Genomic DNA, 25023 nt, shown 5'->3' on the forward strand with positions numbered 1-25023 from the left:
CTCATCATCAGATCCATCTCTGTCACAATCTGTGTCATGAGCTTTCTTCTCAGACTCCGGCACAACTGTAACATTTGAGATAGTTGCAGGGGGATTATCTGCATCAAGAATAATCAAAACCTCTGCCAAGGTATACCTGAAAGAAAATAAAGAATTTATTTTTTCTTTCTTTTTTTTAAAATCAGAGGCCCATAGTATTCAATTGCTGACTGAAGTAGGTGATTTCATATAATAATGTAAATGTAAACTCATTACTTGTCTGAATTTCAACATTATAATGGAATCATAAGCTACTAGTCATAAAAATAATTAGGGTCCTTGACCGATTAGAATGAAACGCATCCAAACTGGATGAAGGGGCCTCAATATTTTGCCCCTTACAAGACATAATATCATAAAAGGGAGAAAAAGATAACCTACAGCAATTAATCCCATGCTTTAAGTTATGTTTAGGTGGGATATTATAAAAGCAAAAAGCACTAAACAAGCCCAATAACCTTGATTTATTAACCTATTAACACAGTATACCCCATTTCTCCATGATATATGTACTTACAAGGCATTTGCCCGCTGGCAACTATAGTTGCTGCTTGGAGTTTTGACTAAGTATACAAAAAACGATAGATCTCTTGTAAGATTTGTTTTGTTTGGGTAATTCTAGAGACCTTCATGATTATGTAGATATATATATATCAACAAAAAATACTTAATAGTAACATGAAAATTACCTTACATTGGGAGGGTTTCCATGCTTCCTGGAAGTAGGGGTAGGAAGCTGACAGCCTCATGTGACAGGAAGGAAGTGAATACCATTTTTTTTTTTTCTTGAAATCCTTTATTTGGTTGTTTGTTTGCATGTCACTGAGATATAAAACATGGATAACATCTAGAAAAATACTTACAAAAGGAATTGACAACTATACCCTGCGGCAACTATAGTTGCCGGTGGGCTTAAATGGCCTCAGTCGACAGCATTTGTGGCATAATGTTGAGTACCACATAAAAAATAATTTCGCCTCGTCCCTCCTTTTCTTAAAAAAAAAAGAAGAAGCAAAAATCAAGGTTACAGCAAGGCAACGACAAGGGAAGTAAATGGGAAAATTTTTTGGAGGGTTTAAAGGCAGAAATGTAAATCTAATTAATTTTATAATAGCACTTACATTAATTCTTCTGTTAAAACTTGTGTATTATTTGAGCTGTAAAGTTGTTTAAATCGTTGCTTTACGGCTTTAGGGCTTACAGCATTACGTCGTCATGGCAACAAAGTTGTAAAATTGAATATAGCTTTACACAGAATTTACACAGAATTTTATCACATTAAAACCATGTTAACATGCATATTGTTTACATCTTGTGGTCATATTTTTGAAACAGTGAGTACTTCAGTGTTTACTGATTAGCCCCATTCACTTCCATTGTAAGTGCCTCACTGTAACCAAGATTTTTGTTATTTTTTTTTTTTTAAGAAAAGGAGGGACAAGTCTAAATTATTTTTTGTGGTTATCAACATTATGCCACAAATGCTGTTAATTGATCTTAACTTGTATTGAAGCCAGAATATTCATTTAAATCCAGACAATAAATTCAATTAAACCGCAAAATGTAATGCCCTATACCATTAGAATATTTTTTGTATCAGCTTCTAGTGGAAAAGCCTACATTCATGTCATTACATACGTGTACATGGCTTTATATTTACGGTCTGAATCTATTTCCAGACACTATTCACATTGCCAACACACTGAGTAACAATAGCTTCCAGTACTGGAATCCAGTCAAATCTTATTGGTCAGTGGAAAGAATGCATTCTCCTCACATTTAACCTCAAACCTGACACACCCTTTCCTGTTCTGACCCTTTGTAATGTTTCTGGATGCTATATTTTTACCTTTTTATTTTTCAGACTAAGATTAGGGCAAGAGAATGTTCCCTTGACCAGATTAAAAGGGCAAACTCTGTATGAGGGCCACGATGCTATTGGCTGCTAGCTGTTGGTCAATGTTCTCTTTTCTCCTTTTCCCAATGTTTTTCGCTGATTAACATAAAATCTGCTCTGCATAATCTCATATGACGGTGTTAATCCATCAGTGGTTACACTACAAATGATTAAAGCCTGCAGTTGCTCACCTCACACAGTTTTAGTGACTTTCAGTAGCACCACATTGTGCCAGGTAAGTGTTACATTTATATGCTACCCTAGGATAGTGTATCATATAGGAATAATTCACTTGGTTATGTAATTTAGGATATATGTTGCTCATACTGATGTATTGAAATCTTTTAAAATATTGATGGTGATGATGAAGATGGATAATTCTCTGTTCTTTTTTATTGTAACAAGGATGAATTAGGGTTTTAACTTTGCATGTTTTCATCATTATGTTTTAACAACATCTGCATATCCATCCATTTAACTTGACACAATCATTTCTGTAATTTCTACTCAATTTAATGAGTTTTCAGAGTTTCAACTCAATTTTCATCATTAGTACAAATTATGGTCAGCCTATATGATTTAGCAAAACTGAGCTCTTTATATCAGACAACATTTTTATTGTTGGACTGGAAGGATTCTTCTAATGTTAAATAAATATCTCTCTATCCACAGAACGTTGCACTAAGCATCCGAAGCAATGGCTGTTGTTGTAAGTACATTTTCATTTCTTTATAAGATGCATTCAGTGTTGAATGTGCTTTTGACTGACCCATGATGTTCAAGAACAAACAAGTTTTCTGATGTCTGACATCAGTATGAAAGAGAATTGAAATTTGTAACAGCAAAACATCGTATTCAACAGTATTAAGACCTTGTAACAGTATGTCACGCATTATGTGATCTCACCCGGCTTGAACCCAAGTTATTCCAAACCTCTACTCATTTGTACAATTTAGTGAACAAATGTGTTGAGAACAAGGCAGCTATTAGAGGAGGGATAGAGCAACTAGAATTAGCAGCTTATCTCCAATCTTAGACAGAGGTTTACCAGGCTTTACACAATTCATGTGAGGGAGCTTAGCATTGGTCTACACTAGCTTCCATTGATAAGGACTACTAAATTATGTGTTGCCTCAAGATCAGGATTAAGATGTTTTCATGTGGCTTATCCTGTATGTTGTATTTTTTCTATAACTGTACATAGAGTGGAACATTCCGGATGGTGTCCGAGGAGGAACAGGCCCTCAGAGCTAAACTGGAGCACCTCACAGTCAAAGATCACGGGCCCGTGTTTGGATCCTGCGCCCAGCTACCTGATCACACAGTGCAGAAGGTGTGCCAAAGTCTTTAATGTAAACAAATAGACTCTGAAAGTGAATACAGCTAACTGTCTAAAAATGAAATCACTACAGCTGCTTAAAAGCGGCACTTGCTAAGGCAATCATAATTTTTACTGTTGCGCCTACTTGGGGTCAGGGATTTGAACAAACCCCTAACCCTAAGTATTAAGCTTTGTTAGGTAACTAACCTGTTTTTGCTTTGGAAATAAATGATACCCCAAATCTTGCGGCTTATTGAAAAGCGCTAAGCAAAACATCTAATAGATTTATATTGATTTGGTGGTGAACTCTTGTGACTTGGGCCAGAAAACAACCCCTCAGCAAGCACACAAAACACCCTTGCAACAATCTACTGTAACAACAACCAACCACTCAGAACACCCTAGAAAACACATAGAAACACGTTAAACACCTTAGCAACCACATAGAAATGTCTTCTTGGCTACCACTCATAACTAGCATCATGGTGGCGAGCTTTGCAAGAGATATTTATGTTACGTTAATACTCTCACTGAGCACTTTATTAGGAACACTATGGTCCTAATAAATTCTAGAGACTGTTGTGCATGAAATGCACAGAAGCAGTTACAGAAATACTCAAACCAGCCCGTCTGTCACCAACAATCATGCCACGGTCTAAATCACTAAGATCACATTTTTCCCCATTCTGATGGTTGATGTGAACATTAACTGAAGCTCCTGACCTGTATCTGTATGATTTTATGCATTGCACTGCTGCCACACTATTGGCTGATTAGATAATCGCATTAATTAGTAGGTGTGCATTTGTACATAATAAAGTGCTCAGTGAGTGTATATTACAGATATTAATTTTATATTATATATTATATTAAATAGAACATTTTAAAAATTAAAATTCACTCAAATACCTGATTGACAACAAACTCACTGACACTGTTGCTTTAAGAACAAAAGTGTCATTTTACGCATTAATTCTGATGTAGGATCTCATTATGATGTCACTATAGGCTAAAGATGAGCTGAATGAGACTGCTGAGAAGCGTGTGGAAGCTGTAAAGGAACTCAGAGGTATTATGAAAGAAAAAGCAGACTCTGAAGATGACATTGCCAAAGGTGTCCAGGACACTTTTGGGGCAAAACCAGATGGCGTGCTGGTGAGGTTCATCCGAGCCAGGAAATATGAAGTTAACAGAGCCTATGAACTAATGAAGGGTAAGCAACTAACATGGGCCTCGTAGAACTGTGCAGAAGGGTTTTCATCATTACAATAGCTGCTTTGATGTCCATGACAAGTTTGGTTAAATGGATAGTTCACCCAAAAATTACAATTCTCATTTACTCACCCTCATGCCATCCAATATGTGTATGACTTTCTTTCTTCTGCTGAACACAAACAAATATAGACGAATATTTCAGCTCTGTAGGTCCATACAATGCAAATGAATGGTGGCCAGAACTCTGAAGGTCCAAAAAGCACTTAATGGCAGCATAAATGTAGTCTTCACAACTCCAGTGGATAAATCCATATCTTCAGAAGTGTAATGATAGGTGTGGGTGAAAAACAGATCAATATTTAAGTCCTTTTTTAATAGTAATATTCCTCCCTGCCCAGTAGGTGGTGATATGCAAGAAGAATGCGAATGACAAAAACAAAATAAGAAGAATGTGAAAGTGGAGATTTATATTAAAAAAAGGACATAAATATGTATTTGTTTCTCACCCAAATCTATCATATTGCTTCTGAAGACATGGATTTAACTACTGGAGTCATATGGGTTACTTTTATGAAGCCTTTATGTGCTTTTTAGACCTTCAAAGTTCTGGCCATCATTCACTTACATGGTATGGACCTACAACGCTGAAATATTCTTCAAAAAATCTTTGTTTGTGTTCAGCAGAAGAAAGAAAGTCATGCACATCTGGGATGGCATGAAAGTGAGTAAATGATGAGAGAATTTTAATTTTTGGGTGAACTATCCTGTTAATGTTTGTCTCCATCTCCACCGAATGTACCAATTCAATTCAAATGTGTTTGTATAGCTTTTTTAATAATTAAAATAGTTCCAAAGCAGCTTTACAAAGAATAGTACCTTCGGTAAGGAGGCCAAAATGCTATTCACCCTAAAACAACCATTATTGTGAATTTTATTTTCTGTAAGGTTATGTGCGCTTCAGGCGGGACTATCCTGAGCTATTTGAAAACCTGACCCCAGAGGCAGTACGCAGCACCATTGAGGCCGGGTACCCAGGAATCCTGTCAAGCAGAGACAAATATGGCCGTGTGGTGCTGCTCTTCAACATTGAGAACTGGGACTACGAGGAGATCACCTTTGATGAGGTACATGTTTTTGACAATGCTGATGTTCTTGATGATAAATTGGACTGGAAGAAGATTGGCATGTTGAAAGTTTCTGAATTGTTTGAAACACATTTTCAATAAAAAGATGACACTTAACTGAGATTTATTTAGGCTTGCCTAAGTACCACTTTCACTATGCAAAAATAGGCCCGAATTATATACTGAAAGTGATCCCCACTTTGCTCTAGATCCTCAGAGCTTATTGTGTGATCCTGGAGAAGCTTCTGGAAAATGAGGAGACTCAGATTAATGGGTTTTGTATTATTGAGAACTTCAAGGGCTTCACCATGCAGCAGGCCTCTGGCATCAAGCCCACAGAGCTGAAGAAAATGGTGGACATGCTGCAGGTGATTATCTTACAGAAAAATAGCTCTTGGGTTTTAACACACATTCTACAAATTTAGCCTCACATAAACATATGTGAACTCATCAACTTTCATAGCCTATAAATTCATTAGTGAGACATGTCCATGTTTCCACATGCTGATACCTTATTTGAATTTCTGCTTGTGTATGGCAGGACTCCTTCCCTGCACGTTTCAAAGCAGTGCACTTTATCCACCAGCCCTGGTACTTCACCACCACTTACAATGTGGTCAAACCCCTGATGAAGAGCAAACTGCTGGAAAGGGTGAGTGCCTACAATAGAGGAAAAACAATTTTTTCTAGTACTTGCTGCTATCTAGTAGAATAAAATAATGAGAGAGAGAGAGTGAAGAGAACCAGAATCACATGCTTACAAATTTAGGACAATAATTTAAAAAAGAAAATACTACTCATTTTAAGATTGTAAACATATACAATATTATTTATGAATAATTGAAGTCTTTTTTTTATTTGGGGTGTTATCTGAAAAAATAGACCAATTTTTGGCAGTTAGGCAACAGTATGTGTAAATGGTGAGCTTTAAAATTTGAGTGTGAAAAACTGATTCTGACTTTGTGTTTGAAGGTGTTTGTCCATGGCGATGAATTGGAGAATTATTTCAAGGAGTTTGATGCTGATATTCTGCCGTCAGACTTTGATGGGAAGGGCTCCAAATATGACGGCAAGGCCACAGCAGCAAATCTTTTTGACTAAGCATGCTGTCTGTCACCATACAAGAATGTGCCTGTGTGTATGTAGTTATGTTGTATGACAGAATCATTGAAAGATGTTTATGTTTTTCTGAGAGTGAACCCAGCAGCATTGAGATTTTTCCATGCAAAACAGCCAGCCTCTATGGGAAAGGCCTCAGATGTCATCAAAGAGGAATTATAATTGATAACTCAGACAACAGCATATGTTGCTCAGCATGTGATGCCCTTGCTGATCTTGGGCAGGCCCCTGCTTTCAGTTTGACTCCAAAATATAGGAATACCTGGCCGAGGTCAGATATCCATATTTATGAGGCCAGAAACTTTGTTTAATTGCCTTAGTTTGAAGTCAAATCAAAGTAGCGTCATAACGTGCTGTGATATGTCCATTGCACCACTTTGAATTTACTTACTGATGAAGAAAATCAAGTTGAATGAGTAGAAATTACTGTGACTAGTTAAATGGATTAAAACAAAAGTGTTCTTATAACACAATGATGAAAACATTTTTACAATGAGAATGGCAAAATACTCAACCCAGTCAATTTGATAAAGATAAATTACAAACATGTATTATGTTCTGAATAGAAAACTTTATATTGAAATTTAAAAGTGTGTGAAAACTGTTCTACATTGCAATAAAAAATAACTGGGAAATTCGATACTATGTGCACTCTTAAAATAATAACTTCTTCATTACATTATCATTTACTTATTTCCTTTAAATTAAAATAAACAATTTGAATGTCAAACCGTTTTCTTGTTTGATGCATTTTCTCTTTTCCACCAGTTAGTCCTATTGTACACACGTCTCATGATTTCATGTTTTGTCAATTGTCATTGAGTGATACAGACTGTCTAGACATGTTGAAAAGCAAAACCCCTCTGCTAGAGAGCAATAAAAACACTAGGATTTAATGAAACATAATTAAAAGATAATTTAAAGCAACTAAATAAATATATATTTTTGTAGATTTATGTATAACAACATAGAACAACTCGTTCAATGATCCGTTCTAAAGGATTCATTCTAAACTCCTCCTTTCAGAGAGCATACTCTGCTCTGATTGGTCAGATGTCCCAGTCTGTTGTGATTGGTCTACTGCTTAGTGTAGTGTTTGAGGGCGGGTCAAAGCTGTTCGCAAGCAACCATTTGTCGTGCACTTTGATTTTTGAAACATTGCAGACTTTTTTACATTCACAAACAGCTATATAACACACTACATGAAAGGTAATATTTGAAAAACCATAATAGGTGCTCTTTAATATCTTTGTATTTATGTTCTTTATAAGAAGGCAGTAGGGGGAGACATTGTCAAACAACATAATCTAGTTCCTCTTGTTGAAGCGCCATCTGCAGCAAACTGTTTATTAAATACATTTACTGAAAATAACTGTGCTGATGAAGCATTAATAAAGAGATAATTTTATTAATACAATGTAATAAATGTCCAAACAACATGATAAAACAACCTAAAAGACTACTTAAGAGAAAGTGTGGCCAATTTTCACATAATAATGTGCACACTTTCAAATGGCAAATAATTTGTCATCTTTTTACATCACTAAATATCAACGTAGTACAGTAAATAGAACATAGTGTATAAAAAAATGACACCCAGTTTTAAACTTTAGTTTTAAGGGCACAGTTGTCATATCTTAGCCTCTTGACCAACTCCTTTAGCTTTATGCTCCAGCAACTTTCAATTCATGAAGCCTTGTCTTGCTTAGTATGTTTTTTTGTTTTGTTTTTTTTTTTACACAAAATATAGCCTACTGTGACCTGCTTAAACACATATTACAAATCCAACAGCACTATTTTTCTGTGCTTGCACTCACATTCCAAATTCCTGAATGCCAGAGCAAACACTGGTGAGTCGGACCTTTAAAAACCATCTTCTCACCATCCGACCTCAATTCAGAGGAAATGAAAACACTATAAAATAATGCTTTGTATTGCACAGTGTAAAACACTATGTTTCCTATAGTGTTACTGTGGCCTGTGTTTCTCTCACTGGCAGATAGTGTTTTGTTAACTAATAATGACTTTGTCCATCCAGGTAAGGGGTTAAGGAAAGAGAACAGCACCTTCAAAGAAGCAAAACACTAAAAAGCTAGAGACAGCACAGTGAACGAAGGTGTCTTGAGATGCGTTTTGAAAGCTGATGTAATTTTTATCCTGACATAGCATCGAAAAAATGTGCCGCTCCTGTGTGAGATGTTGAAAAACAGTGTGATGTGTCACAACGGTCAAAGACGTCCATTTAGCACACGTTAACATAGAAAAAAAATTAAGAACAGCGCATATGGACGCATATTCAGGGTGAATGACCAGTGTTGGGTAGTAACGGATTATACGTAATCTGGATTATGTAATCAGATTACAAAAATTTAGTACTTGTACTTTGGATTTTGTTACATTTTATAATGTGCTTCATCAGATTACAGTTACTTTTTATGGATTACATGATGATACTGCACACTGGTGGTGGTTGAGGAGAGTCCCCTGTCCACTGTGTAAAGCGCTTTGAGTGTAGTATCTGTAAAGCACTATATAAATGCTACATTCATTCATTCACTAATGTTTAATGAAAACAGTGTTAATTGATACATTTAAAATTAATGAATAGATTTCCACATTTCCAAATTTGATTAGAATAGATTCTAAATATACAATGAATAATCCAAAAGTAATCAGATTAGATTTCCCTAATTGTAACCTAAAAGTTTAGATTACATTACTAATTACAATTTAAATTGTGAAATTTGTAATCAGTACTGGATTATATTTCAGAAGTAATCTACCTAGCACAGTTTATTTCACATGCGAAGTTGGAATTTGCATAAGAGTTTTAAAGGTACAATGGCAGAAACTGCCCATTTAGAGAGAGGGTTGAAAATAGTCATGTAAAAATAAATTACGACTGTTTTTGGTGCAAAATTATAATGAAATTATAAGTGGACCTCAGAAGAAAAAAAAAGATTGAAAAAATGATGATATGATCCCTTTAACAGAATGGAATCTAAATTAGATGTGCACTCAAAGGCCAAAAATTCCATCCTCAGTCATCTATGAAGCTTAAAAGTCTTCTGTTGTTTATATATAAAAATATATAAACGTTTAAAGCTTTGTTGAAGCACAAAGGAAAGGAGTTTAAGATTAGGCGACCCATATTTCCTTAACCCTCCTATGGGATTCATTGGTCCTCCTGGTCATTTTTGACCGGAAAGAGCAAAGGTGTAATTTTTTTTTTTTTTTGATGATGATGATGATGATGATGATGATAATGATACAATTTCTTCTTCCCTGAAGTAATAACAAAAAAATGTATCACTTATTTTGGGGTTTTATGACATTTTGCTCTTATTTACATGTAAATTTATCAATTTTATCATTAATTTCCATATGCAAATAAGCACATTTATGAAATTAAGTACAATAAAAACCTACACTACTATAATTTTAAACATGAAGAAAGTGACATTTATTGGAGGCAGATGGCTGCCATCTGGTGAACAGAACATAAATAACATGACTTGAAAATCATGTTGTGACAATAATAGCCGGTAGATTACTTCAGGCTCTCCTGGACAGTAAAGCGCTTCGCCATGGTGTTGCTACAGAATGAACTGTGAGTAAGGCTCAACGAGGCCACATTTATAACCTAGAACTGTGGGAAAAAGACTTTGTTTCCATAACAGAAAGATGCAGCGTTTTGTCTGGAAGGTGATTCACCTGCATCTATGCGTAAACTTTCCCACAGTGGAAAATGTATACTTTCATACATTGGGGTCACTCAGAATTTGTTCTTTGATCTTTGTTATCTGTGTGTGTATGTGTGTTTGTGTGTGTTTGTTCTGCGTTCTACCTTCTGGCAGGGGCGTGTCCAGGATTTTTTACCAGGAGTGGCAAAGGGGTGGCAATAGTCGAGTAAGGGGTGGCAACCAGTAAATTCGTCTGATGGACGGGGGGTGGGGGTTTGTCTACTGAGGCGGAACGCTGTGTCCTGCCAGAAACAGGCGGAATGTTATTATGGACCATGTGCGACACGGATGGGTTAAGCCGTTGCGTGCCGTCTCCAGGACACGATCGAGGTCTGAGTTGGGGAGGCAAAGCTCATTGCTAAACAAAAATGAGGGGTGAGACAATAACACACCCACAGTGCAGAACATACACACACACACACACACACACACACACTGAAGTAAATGGGTGAGACTAACACAGCCAGAAGGCAGGGACACCCCGTGCCACCCTTCTGGCCCCGCCCCTGCCTTCTGGCTGTGTTAGTCTCACCCATTTATTTCAGTGTGAGTGTGTGTGTATGTTCTGCATTGTGGGTGTGTTATTGTCTCACCCCTCATTTTTGTTTAGCATTGTGGCTGATTTATTTATTGTATTTGACAAAAAAATAAAAATAAAAAATTACTGTATTTCAGTGGTTGGTCAATTTTGAATGCGAAGACAAAAGGAGTTGCTTTTTTTTTTTGTGACCACCTAGATTTATCGAATTATGCCCAAATATGCTCAATCTGCATTTAAGAGGTGGCTGTATGCAGATGGTTGAGGTTGGCAAACTCCATCTTGCTAGGACTCATACCAAATAAACGTCCCCTAAAAGACATTATTTCAATTAACTTCAGTTAGTTACATGTGCTCATTACAAATATTTAATATTTTTCTACTCCATGTCTTCATACTGCTATATTTGTGTTTGTATATGAAAAGTGAAAGACAAGAGTCTGACAGTTAGTTAGTCTAGAAGGCTGCAAATGGATTCAACTTCAAAGCAAAAGATGCATTGTGCTATCAAACAATACTTTCAATAATATGTAAGTAAGGGATAATGTACATTATACAGACAGTCATTATCTCAAAATAAACATTTATGTTATCCTGTTAATTACATGGCTACTTACCAAATATCAGATTCATGTATTTCAGAAAGAACTCTAATAAATGAAGATGTTTTACCTGTGAGACAGGTAAAAGTCCATGTTGTCTGGCATTACAAAGTTCTGCAACCTCCTGCACTGGTCCCACTTTAGAAATGTCTCCTGGGCCCCAAAAGTCGAAGTTGCAGTGAGGCACTTACAATAGTGGTGGCTCAGTGGTTAAGGCTCTGGGTTACTGACCAGAAGGTCAGGGGTTCAAGCCCCAGTGCTGCCAAGATGCTGCTGTTGGGCCCTTGAGTGAGGCCCTTGACCCTGTCTGTTCCAGGGGTGCCATATCATGGCTGACCCTGTGCTCTGACCCCAGCTTAGTTGGGGTATGAAGGAGAAAAAAAAAAAAAAAGAGTTTCACTGTATATATGCAAGTGTGACAAAATAAAGGCTTCTTCTAGAAGTGAAAGGGGCCAAATTTTTAAGGGGTTTAAAGGCAGAGATGTAAAGCTTATAATTTTATAAAAGCACTTACAGTCATTAATTCTTCTGTTAAAGCATTTTATTTTATTTGAGTTGTAAAGTTGTTTAAATATTTGTTTTTACAGTTGTTTTAGGGTTTTAGTGTTTACCAAGATGGCTGAGAATGGCACACCTGTAGCCTTGTTTCTGGGAGTAATCCACAAACGCCTGTATATAAATCTTCTCACTGTGGTTACCTATCCCATGGCAGATCACTATGGTGATGTCATCTGTGATGAGACACAGACAGATAAACTGTGATAACAGGAGTGATACAGTACCTCTGCCTCTCCAGAGTAATCATCTTAATTATAAGCACCTGTAGTGGTATACAGCTTGACCCATTAGAGAGACCAGTATGTTAGTATGTACTGTAGTAATGCATTTTTGAAATTAAGAGTTGTTTTTTGTTTATATTAGTAAATGCACTATAAAATAGCATGAACTAATTTAGTATTTTAATTAACTAGCATTAACAAAGATGAATAAATGCTGTAAAAAAAAATATTGTTAATTAATTCGTTCATGATACCTAATGCATTAACTAATGTTAACAAATGGAACCTTACTGTAAAGTGTTACCAATGTATTCAACACATCAATAGGTCAAAGAGACAGGAGTTAACCCACCCCTTTAAACCCTTAATGCAACAAACAGTGTAAGTGCAGGCACTGAAAAATAAAAGTAGAGATGAGTAAAAAGACAGATAAATACAAATATCACCATATTTGGGTACCAGTCCAAGTAAATGTAAAACAAACATTCTACAAATATGGTAAAAAAAAAAAAAAAAAAAAAGTTTTTTTTTAAACCTATAATATATGTTTTTTATTTTTTTTCATAAAATAATTGGAGAGAATGTGCTTAACACAATATTGATTGTCATCTTTAGGAGGTCAAACTAAATATCATATGTGCTGTTTTATTTTCTATTCATTTTATATGAGGTTTGCGATTTATTAACTCTGTTTCCAGAATTTGGGATGAAATTATGTTTAAAACCCTAATTTATGTGATATATACATTTTTATTTTATTTTAGAATCTAGCAAAGAATATTACATTAAAAATATGTAAATATACATTTTAAATTAAATTTTTAATCTTTATTTTTAATGGTTAATTGTATATATATGATACACCTGCAGCGTCTGCTATCTCTCCAGAACGCCATCAGAGGTCTCCATCTCTGGAATTCTAGCTTTCCCTTCACAAAGTACATTTCCCATAATCCCCCACTCAGACTGATTACTCACTCACCTGTTTCATATTATCCCAAACTATTCAAGTTCTCTGTTTACCTGCATTCAGTGTGAAGTCTTGTTCTGCCTAGTCTGCAGTTCTGAGCGTTATTACCATTCCTGTTCTTCCTGGTCTTCCTGTGTTTTTGACTCCTGCCTGTTTATCGTATTCCCTGCCTGCTTGTGAGTTTTTGGACCTTTTACCTGTTTATTGGATTACCCCTCTGTCTCTCAGATTTACTTGGTTTGCATTTCTTGGACTGTCTTCTGTGTACTGGACCATTGCCTGTTTTGTCGTTTATCCTTTTATTTGCTACTTTGTTGCACTATTCATACGTTTATTAAACTGAACATGGATCTTAACACAACTGCCCCGGCGTCTTCGCTACATTATATAGATTATATATTCTTTTTTTTTTATAGTAGTCCATTATGGGGATAGCTGTTTGTGACAAAATTTTGGTTTAGATATTGATATTATATACAGTTTCCATAAAGATAAATTTTACAGTAACCTGGATAACAAGGTTAAATTGTTGTCATTAATTTGTTGCTTGATGTCAACATAACAAATAAACACAAAAGCCCACAGAACAACAGCACTCAATCTTTGCTTAGAATGGGGCAAGACTTCAACAGGTAGTGACTGAGAGGTTGAGTTAATTAGATTACCAATAGATTATTTAATTAAAAAATAAACGAAAAATACACTTTTACAAGCACATTTTAAAAAACAATCTTTACAAAGTGCTTTGCAGTATACATACTGTATGTACAATATTTACAATGGCCCTAAAAGCTATTTGAACACTAATGAATGTTACTGCATTAGATATTAAAATATAAAACAAACTACCCTTCCTCCTCATCGCCCGTACGACTGTGCGATTGAATTGCTCCTCGGGGATGGCTGTTTTTGCTCTCGGCTCCCGAGAGAGAGGCCACAATCAGATATATAAATGATGCTCTGGCAACCGTCTCATCCACCCTTCCTTGTCGCTGGCAGGAGCAGGGTTCTTCGTGGAGAAGAAGGATGGCTCGCTTAAACCCTGTATAGATTATCCGGGGCTGAATGACATCACGGTGAAGAATCGTTATCCTTTGCCGTTGATGTCCTCAGCTTTTGAACTCTTGCAGTGTCCATCTTTACGATGTCTGACTTACGCAATGCTTATCACCTTGTCCGGATTAGGAAGGGTGATGAGAGGAAGACGGCTTTAAACACCCATAGAGGGCACTTTGAATATTTGGTCATGCCTTTCGGATTGGTCAGCGCCCCCACTGTCTTCCAGGGGCTCGTAAATGATGTGCTTAGAGACATGGTTGATCGTTTTGTGTTTGTCTATCTAGATGACATTCTGATCTTCTCCCAGAATATCCAGAACCATGTTCAGCATGTCAGGCAGGTGCTTCAGTGATTGCTAGAGAATGGGTTGTTCATCAAGCTGGAGAAGTGTGCTTTTCATGCACAGTCTGTTCTGTTTCTGGGGTTCATCGTTTCGTCCAAGGGAGTGCGCATGGACCCTGCTAAGGTCAGAGCCATCTCCGATTGGCCAACTCCAGATTCTCGCAAGGCATTGCAGAAGTTTCTGGGGTTCGTTAACTTCAATCTGAGATTTATTAGGAATTACAGCCAACTTGCCACGCCTCTAACGGATCTCACCTCCACCCACACTGACTTTTGTTGGTCCCCGTGGGCTGAGGCCACGTTCTCTAAATGAAAGGTGCGGTTTTCTACCGCACCCATGCTTGTTACTCCCGACCCTGCATGTCAGTTCTTGGTGGAGGTGGATACGTCTGAGGTTGGAGCGGTCCTGTCGCAGTGCTGTTCCTTGGATAGAAAGATGCATCCATGTGCTTTTTTCGCACTGCTTAACACCAGCAGAACGGAACTACGACGTCAGTTATCGAGAATTGCTGGCTAGAGGGTTCGGGGATACCTTTCGTGGTCTGGACTGATAATAAGAACCTAGAGTACATCTGTAGCACCAAACATCATAACTCTAGACAGGCTCGCTGGGCACTATTTTTCACACGTTTTAATTTTGTCCTCTTGTATCACCCGGGCTCTAAGAAAGTCAAGCCCGACTCTTTGTCTCGATGTTTCGAGTTCGAGACCTCCACTGTCCTACCGTATACCATTCCACCCACCACTCGAGTGGTGGGCATGGTATCCTGGGAGGTGGAGGCTAAAGTCCAAAGCTGCGCTACGAAACACCGCACCCCCCGCTATGTGCCCAGCGGGTCGGTTATTTGTTCCGTGATCAATTCGGGCACACGTCCTACAATGGGGTTACTCATCCAACATTGCTTGTCATCCAAGGGCGACTCGCACCCAGATGCTCATTAGACAATGATTCTGGTGGCCATTGCTTGCACGGGACATATGCTGGTTCGTAGCTGCTTGCCCCATTTGCGTAAACTAGACCTCCTTTTACCCCCCGGCTGGGCTCCTCCAACCGCTGTTTGTCCCTTCAACACCCTGGTCGCACATAGCCATGGATTTTAACTGGTCTCCCCTCCTTCCATGGGAACACATCATTTTGACTGTAGTGGACTGGTTCTCAAAGGCGGCTCATTTAACTTCCCTCCCCAAATTACCCACAGTGTAGGAGACAGTGGTAGCAGTCATAAACCATGTCTTCCGCATTCATGGCCTCCCGGTCGATGTGGTTTCTGACAGAGGACCCCAATTTGTGTCTCGTTTTTGGGCAGAATTCTGCTGACAGCTGGGGGCTATGTTGAGTTTGTCCTCTGGGTTGTACCCCCAGACAAATGGGCAAGTGAAGCAGGCAAATCAGGAAATGGAAAAAACCCTGCGCTGTGTGGCCTCCCGTAATCCATCTTCTTGGAGCGATAATTAGTCTGGGTCGAGTATGCCCACAACTCTTTGCAGTCGTCGTATACAGGGTTATCTCCCTTCCAGTGCAGCCTTGGTTATCAGCCCCACTGTTCCCCGCACAAGAACCCGACGTTTAAGTCCCGTCCGCCCACGCTTTTATTCAGAGGTTCTGGCGCACCTGGAAAGACACCAGAGAAGCCCTCATACGCACTGGCGCTCATGTTAGGTAGGGTAGTGTCATGGCTCCGGTAAGTTTTTCAGTTTGCTCTGTGTGTTTTGTTATTTTCTCTCCCTCATGTCTCGCAGGCGCTGCTGGCATGCATGTTCAGTGTTTCCATGGGAACACTGATTGGTCCCAGGGAACACTGATCATGCCACTAATTAGCATGCTAGCAGCACCTGGTTCTCCACTGATTCACTCCCTACTTAAGCCCTTTGTATTCTCAGTATCTTTGCTAGATTGTTGTTTGATGTGAAGTACTTACCTCACTCTCTCTGCCTAGTTGATCCTGTCTCGGATCTGTTTGTTTGACCTTCTCTGACCATGTGTCGGGAGTGTGGTTGTCTTCCAGTTTGCTGTACGCTTGTTCTCTGCACTCACGAGTCTTCAACAGAGGATTCCTCGTCTCTGCCTGCGATTTCCTGCAGCATTCAGGAGATACAGGGGGCTTAGAGAGCATCTCTAGTATCCCTGCTCTTACTGACAGACAGATGTGTCTTAAGGTCTTAAAAAGTCTAGTCTTATAATGCCCCACAATATTAAGTGCTAGTCTAGAACAGACTTGATATCGAATTATATGCTAAATGAATAGAGTTATATGAATTATATGCCGATGAATAGAATCAATCACACTTAATACAGTTCTATACTGTACTCAGTACTTCAGTATGCTTGACATATTCAGTATGGTGCTTACAGGATGCAATGAGTGAAAGCCAAATTGCATTTTAATGTTCACACTGTTAATCATCATAATTGCATTTTTGCTAGTAAGAATTTCAATTACAGAGCTCTATTATTACATTTTTACTTGTCATATTTTTCTATTGAATCGCATTCATTTTTAATTATAGAGCTCTACAATTTAATTTTTACTAGAATTCCAATTAGACAGGTCTACAATTGAATTCTTACTAGTAAAAAAATCACATTTAAAATATGTTTAATTGCAGAGCTCTGTAATTGGAATTCTTACTGGTAAGAATGTAATTGTAGAGCTCTTTAAATGCAGTTCTTACTAGTAAGAATGTAATCACAGAACTCTGTAATTCAGTTGTAGAGCTCTTTAATTGAAATTATTACTAGTAAGTTTGTAAATGTAGAGCTCTGTTATTGAATTGCAGATCTCTGCAATTGCATTTTAACCAGTAAGAATTCCAATTAACGAGCTCTACAATTGCATTTTTACTTGTAAGAATGCAATATTTGAGCTCTGTAATTAAATGTTTACTAGTAAAAACTAAATTTTAAAGCTCTACAATAACGATTCTTAATAGAATTGCACTGTCGAGCACTCTATTCAGTGACAACTCATTATGGTAATCGCTCCTCATGCATATTCATAGTCATCTGGCTTATTTAAATCGACGGGTGAGAAAACTTGTATAATTACATATATAAAATATAATTTCTGTTGTGAAAATAGATATATGATCCGATGTTCTTTTAGAGATTCTGATCTTAAAATGAGGACAGAAAATTGCTGCAGCTGTTTGACCAAAATCAGGGTCCTTTGAACCATCTTTAAATATTTAATCATGGATAAGTAGCCTATGCCTAGTTCAGATACAGTTGCACTACATCCTTAGGAACATATTTCTCTCTATCATTAAACTTGTCTAACAACTGGAGGGCTATGTTGTTGTAATTGGCCCTGCCACTGTGTGATATCAATCCTTGCCAGTCCCATAAACGTTTTTTTTTTTTCTTCTTTTTTTTTTTTTTTTTTTGCCGTCCAACCAAAGCTCCATACGTGTTTCTGACATGTTTAAAAAAACGTCTTTGGATTCGTAGTTACAGTATAGAAATTTGAAATTTAAAAAAAGCTTTGACTTCTGTCACTTAACAGTTATGATGTCATCCCAATATAATTTTTATAATAGCATATTATTATAATATATTTTATTATCATATTTTATTTATTAAATGTTATTATAGTATTACTTGGTGTGTATTCATTGTTTTTAAAAATTTTCCAAGAGTAGTATACAGAGGTGAATTAATATAACCACGACACACATGGCCTTTATTTTGAAATGCTGCCTACCTCTGGTAGGATTTGGAAAGTGAAACGTCCTGGTTACTTGCGTAACCTCCATTCCCTGATGGAGGGAATGAGACGTTGTGTCGATGTAGTGACACTAGGGGTCACTCTTGGGAGCCTGAGACACCACACTGGTCTTTGATAAAAGGCCAATGAAAATTGGCAAGTGGTATTTGCATACCACTCCCCCGGACATACGGGTATAAAAGGAGCTGGTATGCAACCACTCATTCAGGTTTTATGCTGAGGAGCCGAGACAAGGTCCTGGCCATTTCAGCGGGTAGTTCAGCGTTGTGGCAGGAGGGACACAACGTCTCGTTCCCTCCATCAGGGAACGTTATGCAAGTAACCAGGACCTTCCCTATCTATCACTCACTCAACGTTGTGTCAATGTAGTGACACTAGGGGTCCCTATACAAAACGACGCAACTGGCTGAACTGTGTTACGTGAACTGGCGGTGTGTGACGGGCAGACAACTGTGTGCCTCATAGCCAGCGCACCAGGCTGACACATAACCTCCCCCAACACTTTAATGAGTATCGAACGGCCCTTTGGGGACAAGTCGACTACCCAAAAGATAGAGACGGGCTAGCCCAGTCGTGGCCTCTTATCCCCTTTTTTTTCCACTCCCCAAAAAAAAGGGGGATTAACCAACTGGGGCCACCAGGTCTAGTCGGGGGGTGTCCCTCCCAAGGGGAAGACACCGCGGAGACCACACCCCACCCGGGTGGAAATACGTCACATGGTCTTGCTGAGCTTTGTCGGAAGAATGCCATGTGGGGAAGTCCCATGGTAGATCCTACCCTACGGGGGAAGAGTTACTACAAGCATGGTGACTGGGGCAGAGGGGCCTCTGCCCAAGGAAGATGCAGTTTGCCAACAGGGAAATGAATTAGCGGAAGATATACGTCGCATGGGGTTACCTACGGGGAACCACCACATGCGGAGCACCTACCCCAGTACAGGGCTTAGTTAGCACGTGTACTGAGCCGGCAGCGAGTTTCTCTGCAAACTCGTCTGCCACAAGGCTCAGAGGAAATCAACCAGGAAACACAGTTTGTGAACACTACTGGGAGTTAACGGTGCACGTCTTCAGCTCAAGGGAGGTGAAAGGCGCTATGCGCAAGCAGTACACCCGGCCGGCTGTCCCGGACTTACCTGCTTGTGCGTGTCACTACACGGGACGAAACCGGTTCCACCTGGAGATTGTAGAACCTTGCAAAGGTGTTGGGTGTTGCCCAGCCCGCTGCTCTGCAAATGCCTTTTAGAGAGGTGCCCCTGGTCAAGGCCAAGGAGGCCGCTACACCCCTGGTAGAATGGGCCCGTAGCCCTACTGGGGGCGGCACGTCCTGGGCGTAATATGCCATAGTTATGGCGTCAATGAGCCAGTGGGCAATCCTCTGCTTGGAGACAGCGCTTCCTTTCCGCTGTCCACCAAAGCAGACAAAGAGCTGCTTAGAGACTCTAAAGCTCTGCGTGCGATCCAAATAGATGCGTAAAGTGCACACCGGACACAGCAACATCAGGGCTGGGTCTGCCTCCTCCTGGGGCAGCGCTTGCAAGTTCACCACCTGGTCCCTAAAAGGGGTCGTGGGAACTTTGGGTACATAGCCCGGTCGGGGTCTCAGGATCACGTGAGAGTAGCCCGGACCGAACTCCAGGCACGTTTCGCTGACAGAGAACACTTGCATGTCTCCTACCCTCTTGATGGAAGTGAGCGCAGTCAGAAGGGCAGTCTTCAAGGAGAGTGCCTTAAGCTCAGCTGACTGCATGGGCTCAAAAGGGGCTCTCTGTAGACCCTGAAGAACTACAGAGAGGTCCCATGAGGGAACGAGGCACGGTCTGAAGGGATTCAACCTCCTGGCGCCCCTCAGGAACCTGATGATCAGGTCGTGCTTCCCTAAGGACTTACCGTCCACTGTGTTGTGGTGTGCCGCTATAGCGGCTACATACACCTTCAAGGTGGAAGGGGACAGCTGCCTTTCCAACCTCTCCTGCAGGAAGGAAAGCACCGACCCGACTGCGCATCTCTGGGGGTCTTCGCGTCGGGAAGAACACCACTTAGTGAACAGACACCACTTAAAGGCATACAGGCGCCTCGTAGAGGGGGCCCTAGCCTGAGTGATCGTGTCTACCACTGCGGGTGGTAGACCGCTTAAGTCTTCCATGTCCCGTCCAGGGGCCAGACATGGAGATTCCAGAGGTCTGGTCGCAGGTGCCAGATGGTGCCCCGTCCCTGAGAAAGAAGGTCCTTCCTCAGGGGAATTTGCCAGGGGGGCGGGGCTGTCGCAAGGAGCGTGAGGTCTGAGAACCACGTCTGGGTGGGCCAGTAGGGTGATACCAGGATGACATGCTTGTCATCCTCCCTGACCTTGCACAGGGTCTGTGCAAGTAGGCTCACTGGGGGAAACGCATATTTGCGAAGTCCAGGGGGCCAGCTGTGTGCCAGCGCATCTATACCGAGAGGTGCCTCGGTCAGGGCGTACCAGAGCGGGCAGTGGGAGGATTCTTGGGAAGTGAACAGGTCTACCTGTGCCTGTTCGAATGGACTCCCTGAGGGTAACCTGCCGTTACAGCATGTCCGCTGCAGTGTTGAGGTCGCCCAGGATGTGAGTGGCTCGCAGTGACTTGAGGTGCTGCTGACTCCAGAGGACAAGACGGCGGGTGAGTTGTGACATACAACGGGAGTGCAGACCAACTTGATGGTTGACATATGCTACCGTTGCCGTGTTGTCTGTCCGAACTAACACGTGCTTGCCCTGGATCAACGGCCGGAACCTCCACAGGGCAAGCAGAATTGCCAGCAACTCAAGGCGGTTGAAGTGCCAACGCAGCCGCGGGCCTGTCCATAAGCCGGCAGCTGCGTGCCCATTGCAAACGGTGCCCCAGCCCGTTTTGGAGGCGTCTGTCGTAACCACGATGCACCTGGAGACCTGCTCTAGGGGAACGCCTGCCCGTAGAAACGTGAGGCTGGTCCAAGGGCTGAAGAGGCGGTGACAGATCGGCGTGATGGCCACGCGATGTGTCCCGCGGCACCATGCCCATCTCGGGACTCGAATCTGAAGCCAGTGCTGAAGCAGTCTCATATGCATCAACCCGAGCAGAGTGGCCACCACTGAGGATGCCATATGCCCCAGGAGCCTCTGAAAGAGTTTTAGTGGAACCGCTGTTTTCTGTTTGAATGCCTTGAAACAGGTCAGCACCGACTGTGCACGCTCGTTTGTGAGACATGCCGTCAACGAGACTGAGTCCAACTCCAATCCGAGAAAAGAGATGTTCTGAACCGGGAGGAGCTTGCTCTTTTCCCAGTTGACCCAAAGCCCTAGTCGGCTGAGGTGCAAGAGCACCAGGTCCCTGTGTGCACACAACACATCCCGAGAGTGAGCTAAGATTAGCCAAGATTAGCCAACCCTTAACTGGGCAAGAGCTGCCTCTGTGACCTTCGTGAAGGTGTGAGGGGACAAGGACAGACCGAAAGGGAGGACCTTGTACTGATACTCCCGACCCTCGAAAGCAAACCGCAGGAAGGGTCTGTGTCGAGGTAGAATCGAGACGTGGAAGTACGCGTCCTTCAGGTCTATCGTCGCGAATCAATCTTGATGCCGGACGCTCGCCAGAATGCATTTTTGCGTCAGCATCTTGAACGGGAGTCTGTGTAAAGCCCGGTTCAGTACTCGCAGGTCCAAGATTGGCAGCAACCCACCGCCTTTTTTCGGTACAATGAAGTAGGGGCTGTAAAACGGGGACGCCCTTGGCGACGAGCAGGCGGGGTGTGGGATCTTGAGCCACGCAGGGGCAGGATGTGCCGGGTAGCCTCCATCTGCTGCTTCACCATCAAGAACTGCTGTCCTCGACGGTGTCGCCGAATAGGGAAATGGGGGCAGCAAGGAACCGTGCTTTGTCGGCCTCACCCATCTCGACCAGGTTGAGCCAAAGGTGGCAGCCAGTTGCATCTCATGAAATTTCTGTGTGAAAATAATGAATCCTGTTCTTGATTTGTCCTGATTTGTTGCATTATCTCTTTAATTTATAAAAAATAAAACATCAAAATATATCAAAACATATTTTATTTTTTTCTAATTGTCTTGAAAATTTTACACTATCTGGGTATTTTGTACATCCATTTTTGATAGAATATCCCGAATATGTAAGTGTTTGGGAAAATTACTATGCATATAAGGGTTAATAGGAATTTTACTAGTAAAAATGCAATTGCAGAGCTCTGTAATTAAACTGTAGAGCTCTGCAATTGCATTCTTACTAGTGAAAATGCAAATAGAGATCTCTGTATTTGGAATTCTTACTAGTGAAAATGCAAATAGAGATCTCTGTATTTGGAATTCTTACTAGTAAAAATGCAAATATAGAGCTCTGTATTTGGAATTCTTACTAGTAAAAAATTAATAATGGAGCTCTGTAATTTGTATTCTTACTAGTAGAAAATCTATTGTAGAGCTCTCTGATTTATATTTTACTAGTAAATGCAAATGCAACAAGTAACGCTGGGAGCATTAAAAACTAAATCGGCTTGCCATAGACGAGCAAATTAACCAATCCCCTTTGCATTTCTCTAACTGGTTGATCTATTTTATCAATATAGTATTAGCATGCAGTGCACAAAGAAAACAATGCACACCATGTCAGGAGCCGTCTTTAAATTTGTCCAGTGCTCCTCTGTGTCGCTGCTCTTGACATTTTCATTGCACTCATCGACATCTGACGATTACAAATACACACTTGTGCCGCGAATCATCATTATTCACTCTATACCCAGCAACATCCCACATAGCAGACGGACTTTGCCCTAGTGTGACCTCAATCTGGCACTGATGACCTCATGTCGGCAAAGGCATGCGTCCTGTCAGGCAAAGATGGGCCATGTATGGCAATGGCGGCACTGCATACATGACGGCAAACAACATGAGGGCCGATTGTTGGTGCAGTGTGTGGCCCAGATCAGGCTTATGAATCATGGGCTACATTTGAAAAGTTACATTGATTTTATATATTTTTTAAATGGATCCCTAGATTTTCTTCTTCTTCTTAGAAATAATAATTTTACTAAATGTTAGAATAATTTATAATCAAAAAATCAAAACATTGTTTATTGTTATAAGTCTTTCGTTAGCCACCTGCATGACCATGTTTGTATATATTTATTTTTTTCCATCAAATTTGTTAAATATTGAAAATGTTTGATATTTATTAAAAATAGGTCAAGGTTGGTCAAGATTACATTCAAAGACCAAATTTGAATTCAGCAGTAATATCTGACTACAAAGTTATCATAAATTGTGCTTCTTTACCTCAAATAACTGAAAAAAAATATATATTTTTTTTTACTGGTTCAGCTAAAGCGCATGCGCGTACACGAGTTGACTGACAGGCGATGTCTGAATCTAAAATGTGATTGGATCTCTTACCTTTAAGGCAGGACTTTCTTTTCAACATCCAGATCATTGACCGTTGGGTGTTCAGATTTAAACTGCTGTTCCTGCCGAATGTGAATCAAAACCACACAGGCATGTGTGTCTGTGGTCCTCTTTTCTTCCATGAGTGCTGTGAAATAAGCGATGTTTCTATGATAACGCTGCATTGCACTGTGATATTATTCTTGTGTCTCCTTGGAAGTTATTTCTGTAGTCTAAGTAAATGAGGAACGAGACCACTTTCAGTGTTTTAATGCTATCACACAAGGCCTACCAAACAAATTAATTAGCTTCTAATTTATTGCGGTGCGTGATATATAATGTAATCATAATGAAACAGTAATTGTTGTGGAGCGTGGAAAACTTTTCTTCCCTCTCTGTAAGTAAACTCTCGGAGTCAGGAGTTCCAGGTGTCAAAAGTTAGAATTTGTTGAGCAAATCAACAAACCCGAGACGTCAGCTGAGATCTCACTCTCTTGGTCAAACCCTCCGTTTTTATACAGTTTGTTATCCAGCATTACCTCATGTCTACACCCTCTTAATATTTTTTGTATCCAATGGATTCTGTTTCCCACCATTATTTCACAGAGCCTCTGACCTCTTTTTAATGGTGGAAACCTGGCTTTTAGTCCAAAACAAAATAACATTTTAAATTCATTTATCATGAAAGTATACTTTCTGAGTAAATAATACATCACAATCTGAGCATAAAATATAGTTAATTTTGATTATTGGTTGTGTTAATCTTTAACTTTTGCTGTTCTTCCCAGAGTTTTCTCATGTTCATTGCTACAGATGAGGACACAGAGTGTTTCTTGCAACATTTCTGCTACAGCTTAGTGCACTGAGTGTTTCTTGTAACATCAGCACTTTTAGTAACCTCATACGCCCTCTCCTGGGTCACACAAAGTCCACACTTTTAGTAACCTCATATGCCCTCTCCTGGGTCACACAAAGTCCACCCTTCTAGTAACCTCATACAGTATGCCCTCTCCTGGGTCACACACAAAGTCCAGGCTATTCTATATTAGTACTTTTCTACATTTGATGTATAAAAATCTACTATGTAATCGACTGTATTATTCAGATGTAGTCTGTTGCACCCAACACTGACCATAAGTAACTTTATCTCACATCTCCAGTGATG

General features: G+C 40.1%; 1 protein-coding gene and 1 long non-coding RNA gene across 2 annotated transcripts; one reads left to right on the forward strand and one right to left on the reverse strand.

Moving 5' to 3' along the window:
• Positions 1-2084: 2084 nt before the first annotated feature.
• LOC127435973 (retinaldehyde-binding protein 1-like) lies at positions 2085-7440 on the forward strand. Its single transcript, XM_051689828.1, has 8 exons — positions 2085-2171; positions 2609-2645; positions 3141-3269; positions 4266-4470; positions 5418-5596; positions 5806-5964; positions 6138-6248; positions 6569-7440. The coding sequence occupies exons 2-8, from the start codon at positions 2634-2636 to the stop codon at positions 6695-6697; spliced, it is 924 nt and encodes a 307-aa protein (XP_051545788.1). The 5' UTR covers positions 2085-2171; positions 2609-2633; the 3' UTR covers positions 6698-7440.
• Positions 7441-11078: 3638 nt separating this feature from the next.
• Positions 11079-24340, reverse strand: LOC127435991 (uncharacterized). Its single transcript, XR_007896318.1, has 3 exons — positions 23871-24340; positions 16668-16824; positions 11079-12329 (listed from the first exon to the last, which is right to left on the reverse strand). It is a non-coding gene; the product is annotated as an uncharacterized LOC127435991 (long non-coding RNA).
• Positions 24341-25023: the final 683 nt, after the last annotated feature.

This window comes from Myxocyprinus asiaticus, chromosome 46 (assembly GCF_019703515.2).
Source record: "Myxocyprinus asiaticus isolate MX2 ecotype Aquarium Trade chromosome 46, UBuf_Myxa_2, whole genome shotgun sequence".
In the NCBI taxonomy this organism is placed as follows: domain Eukaryota; kingdom Metazoa; phylum Chordata; class Actinopteri; order Cypriniformes; family Catostomidae; genus Myxocyprinus; species Myxocyprinus asiaticus.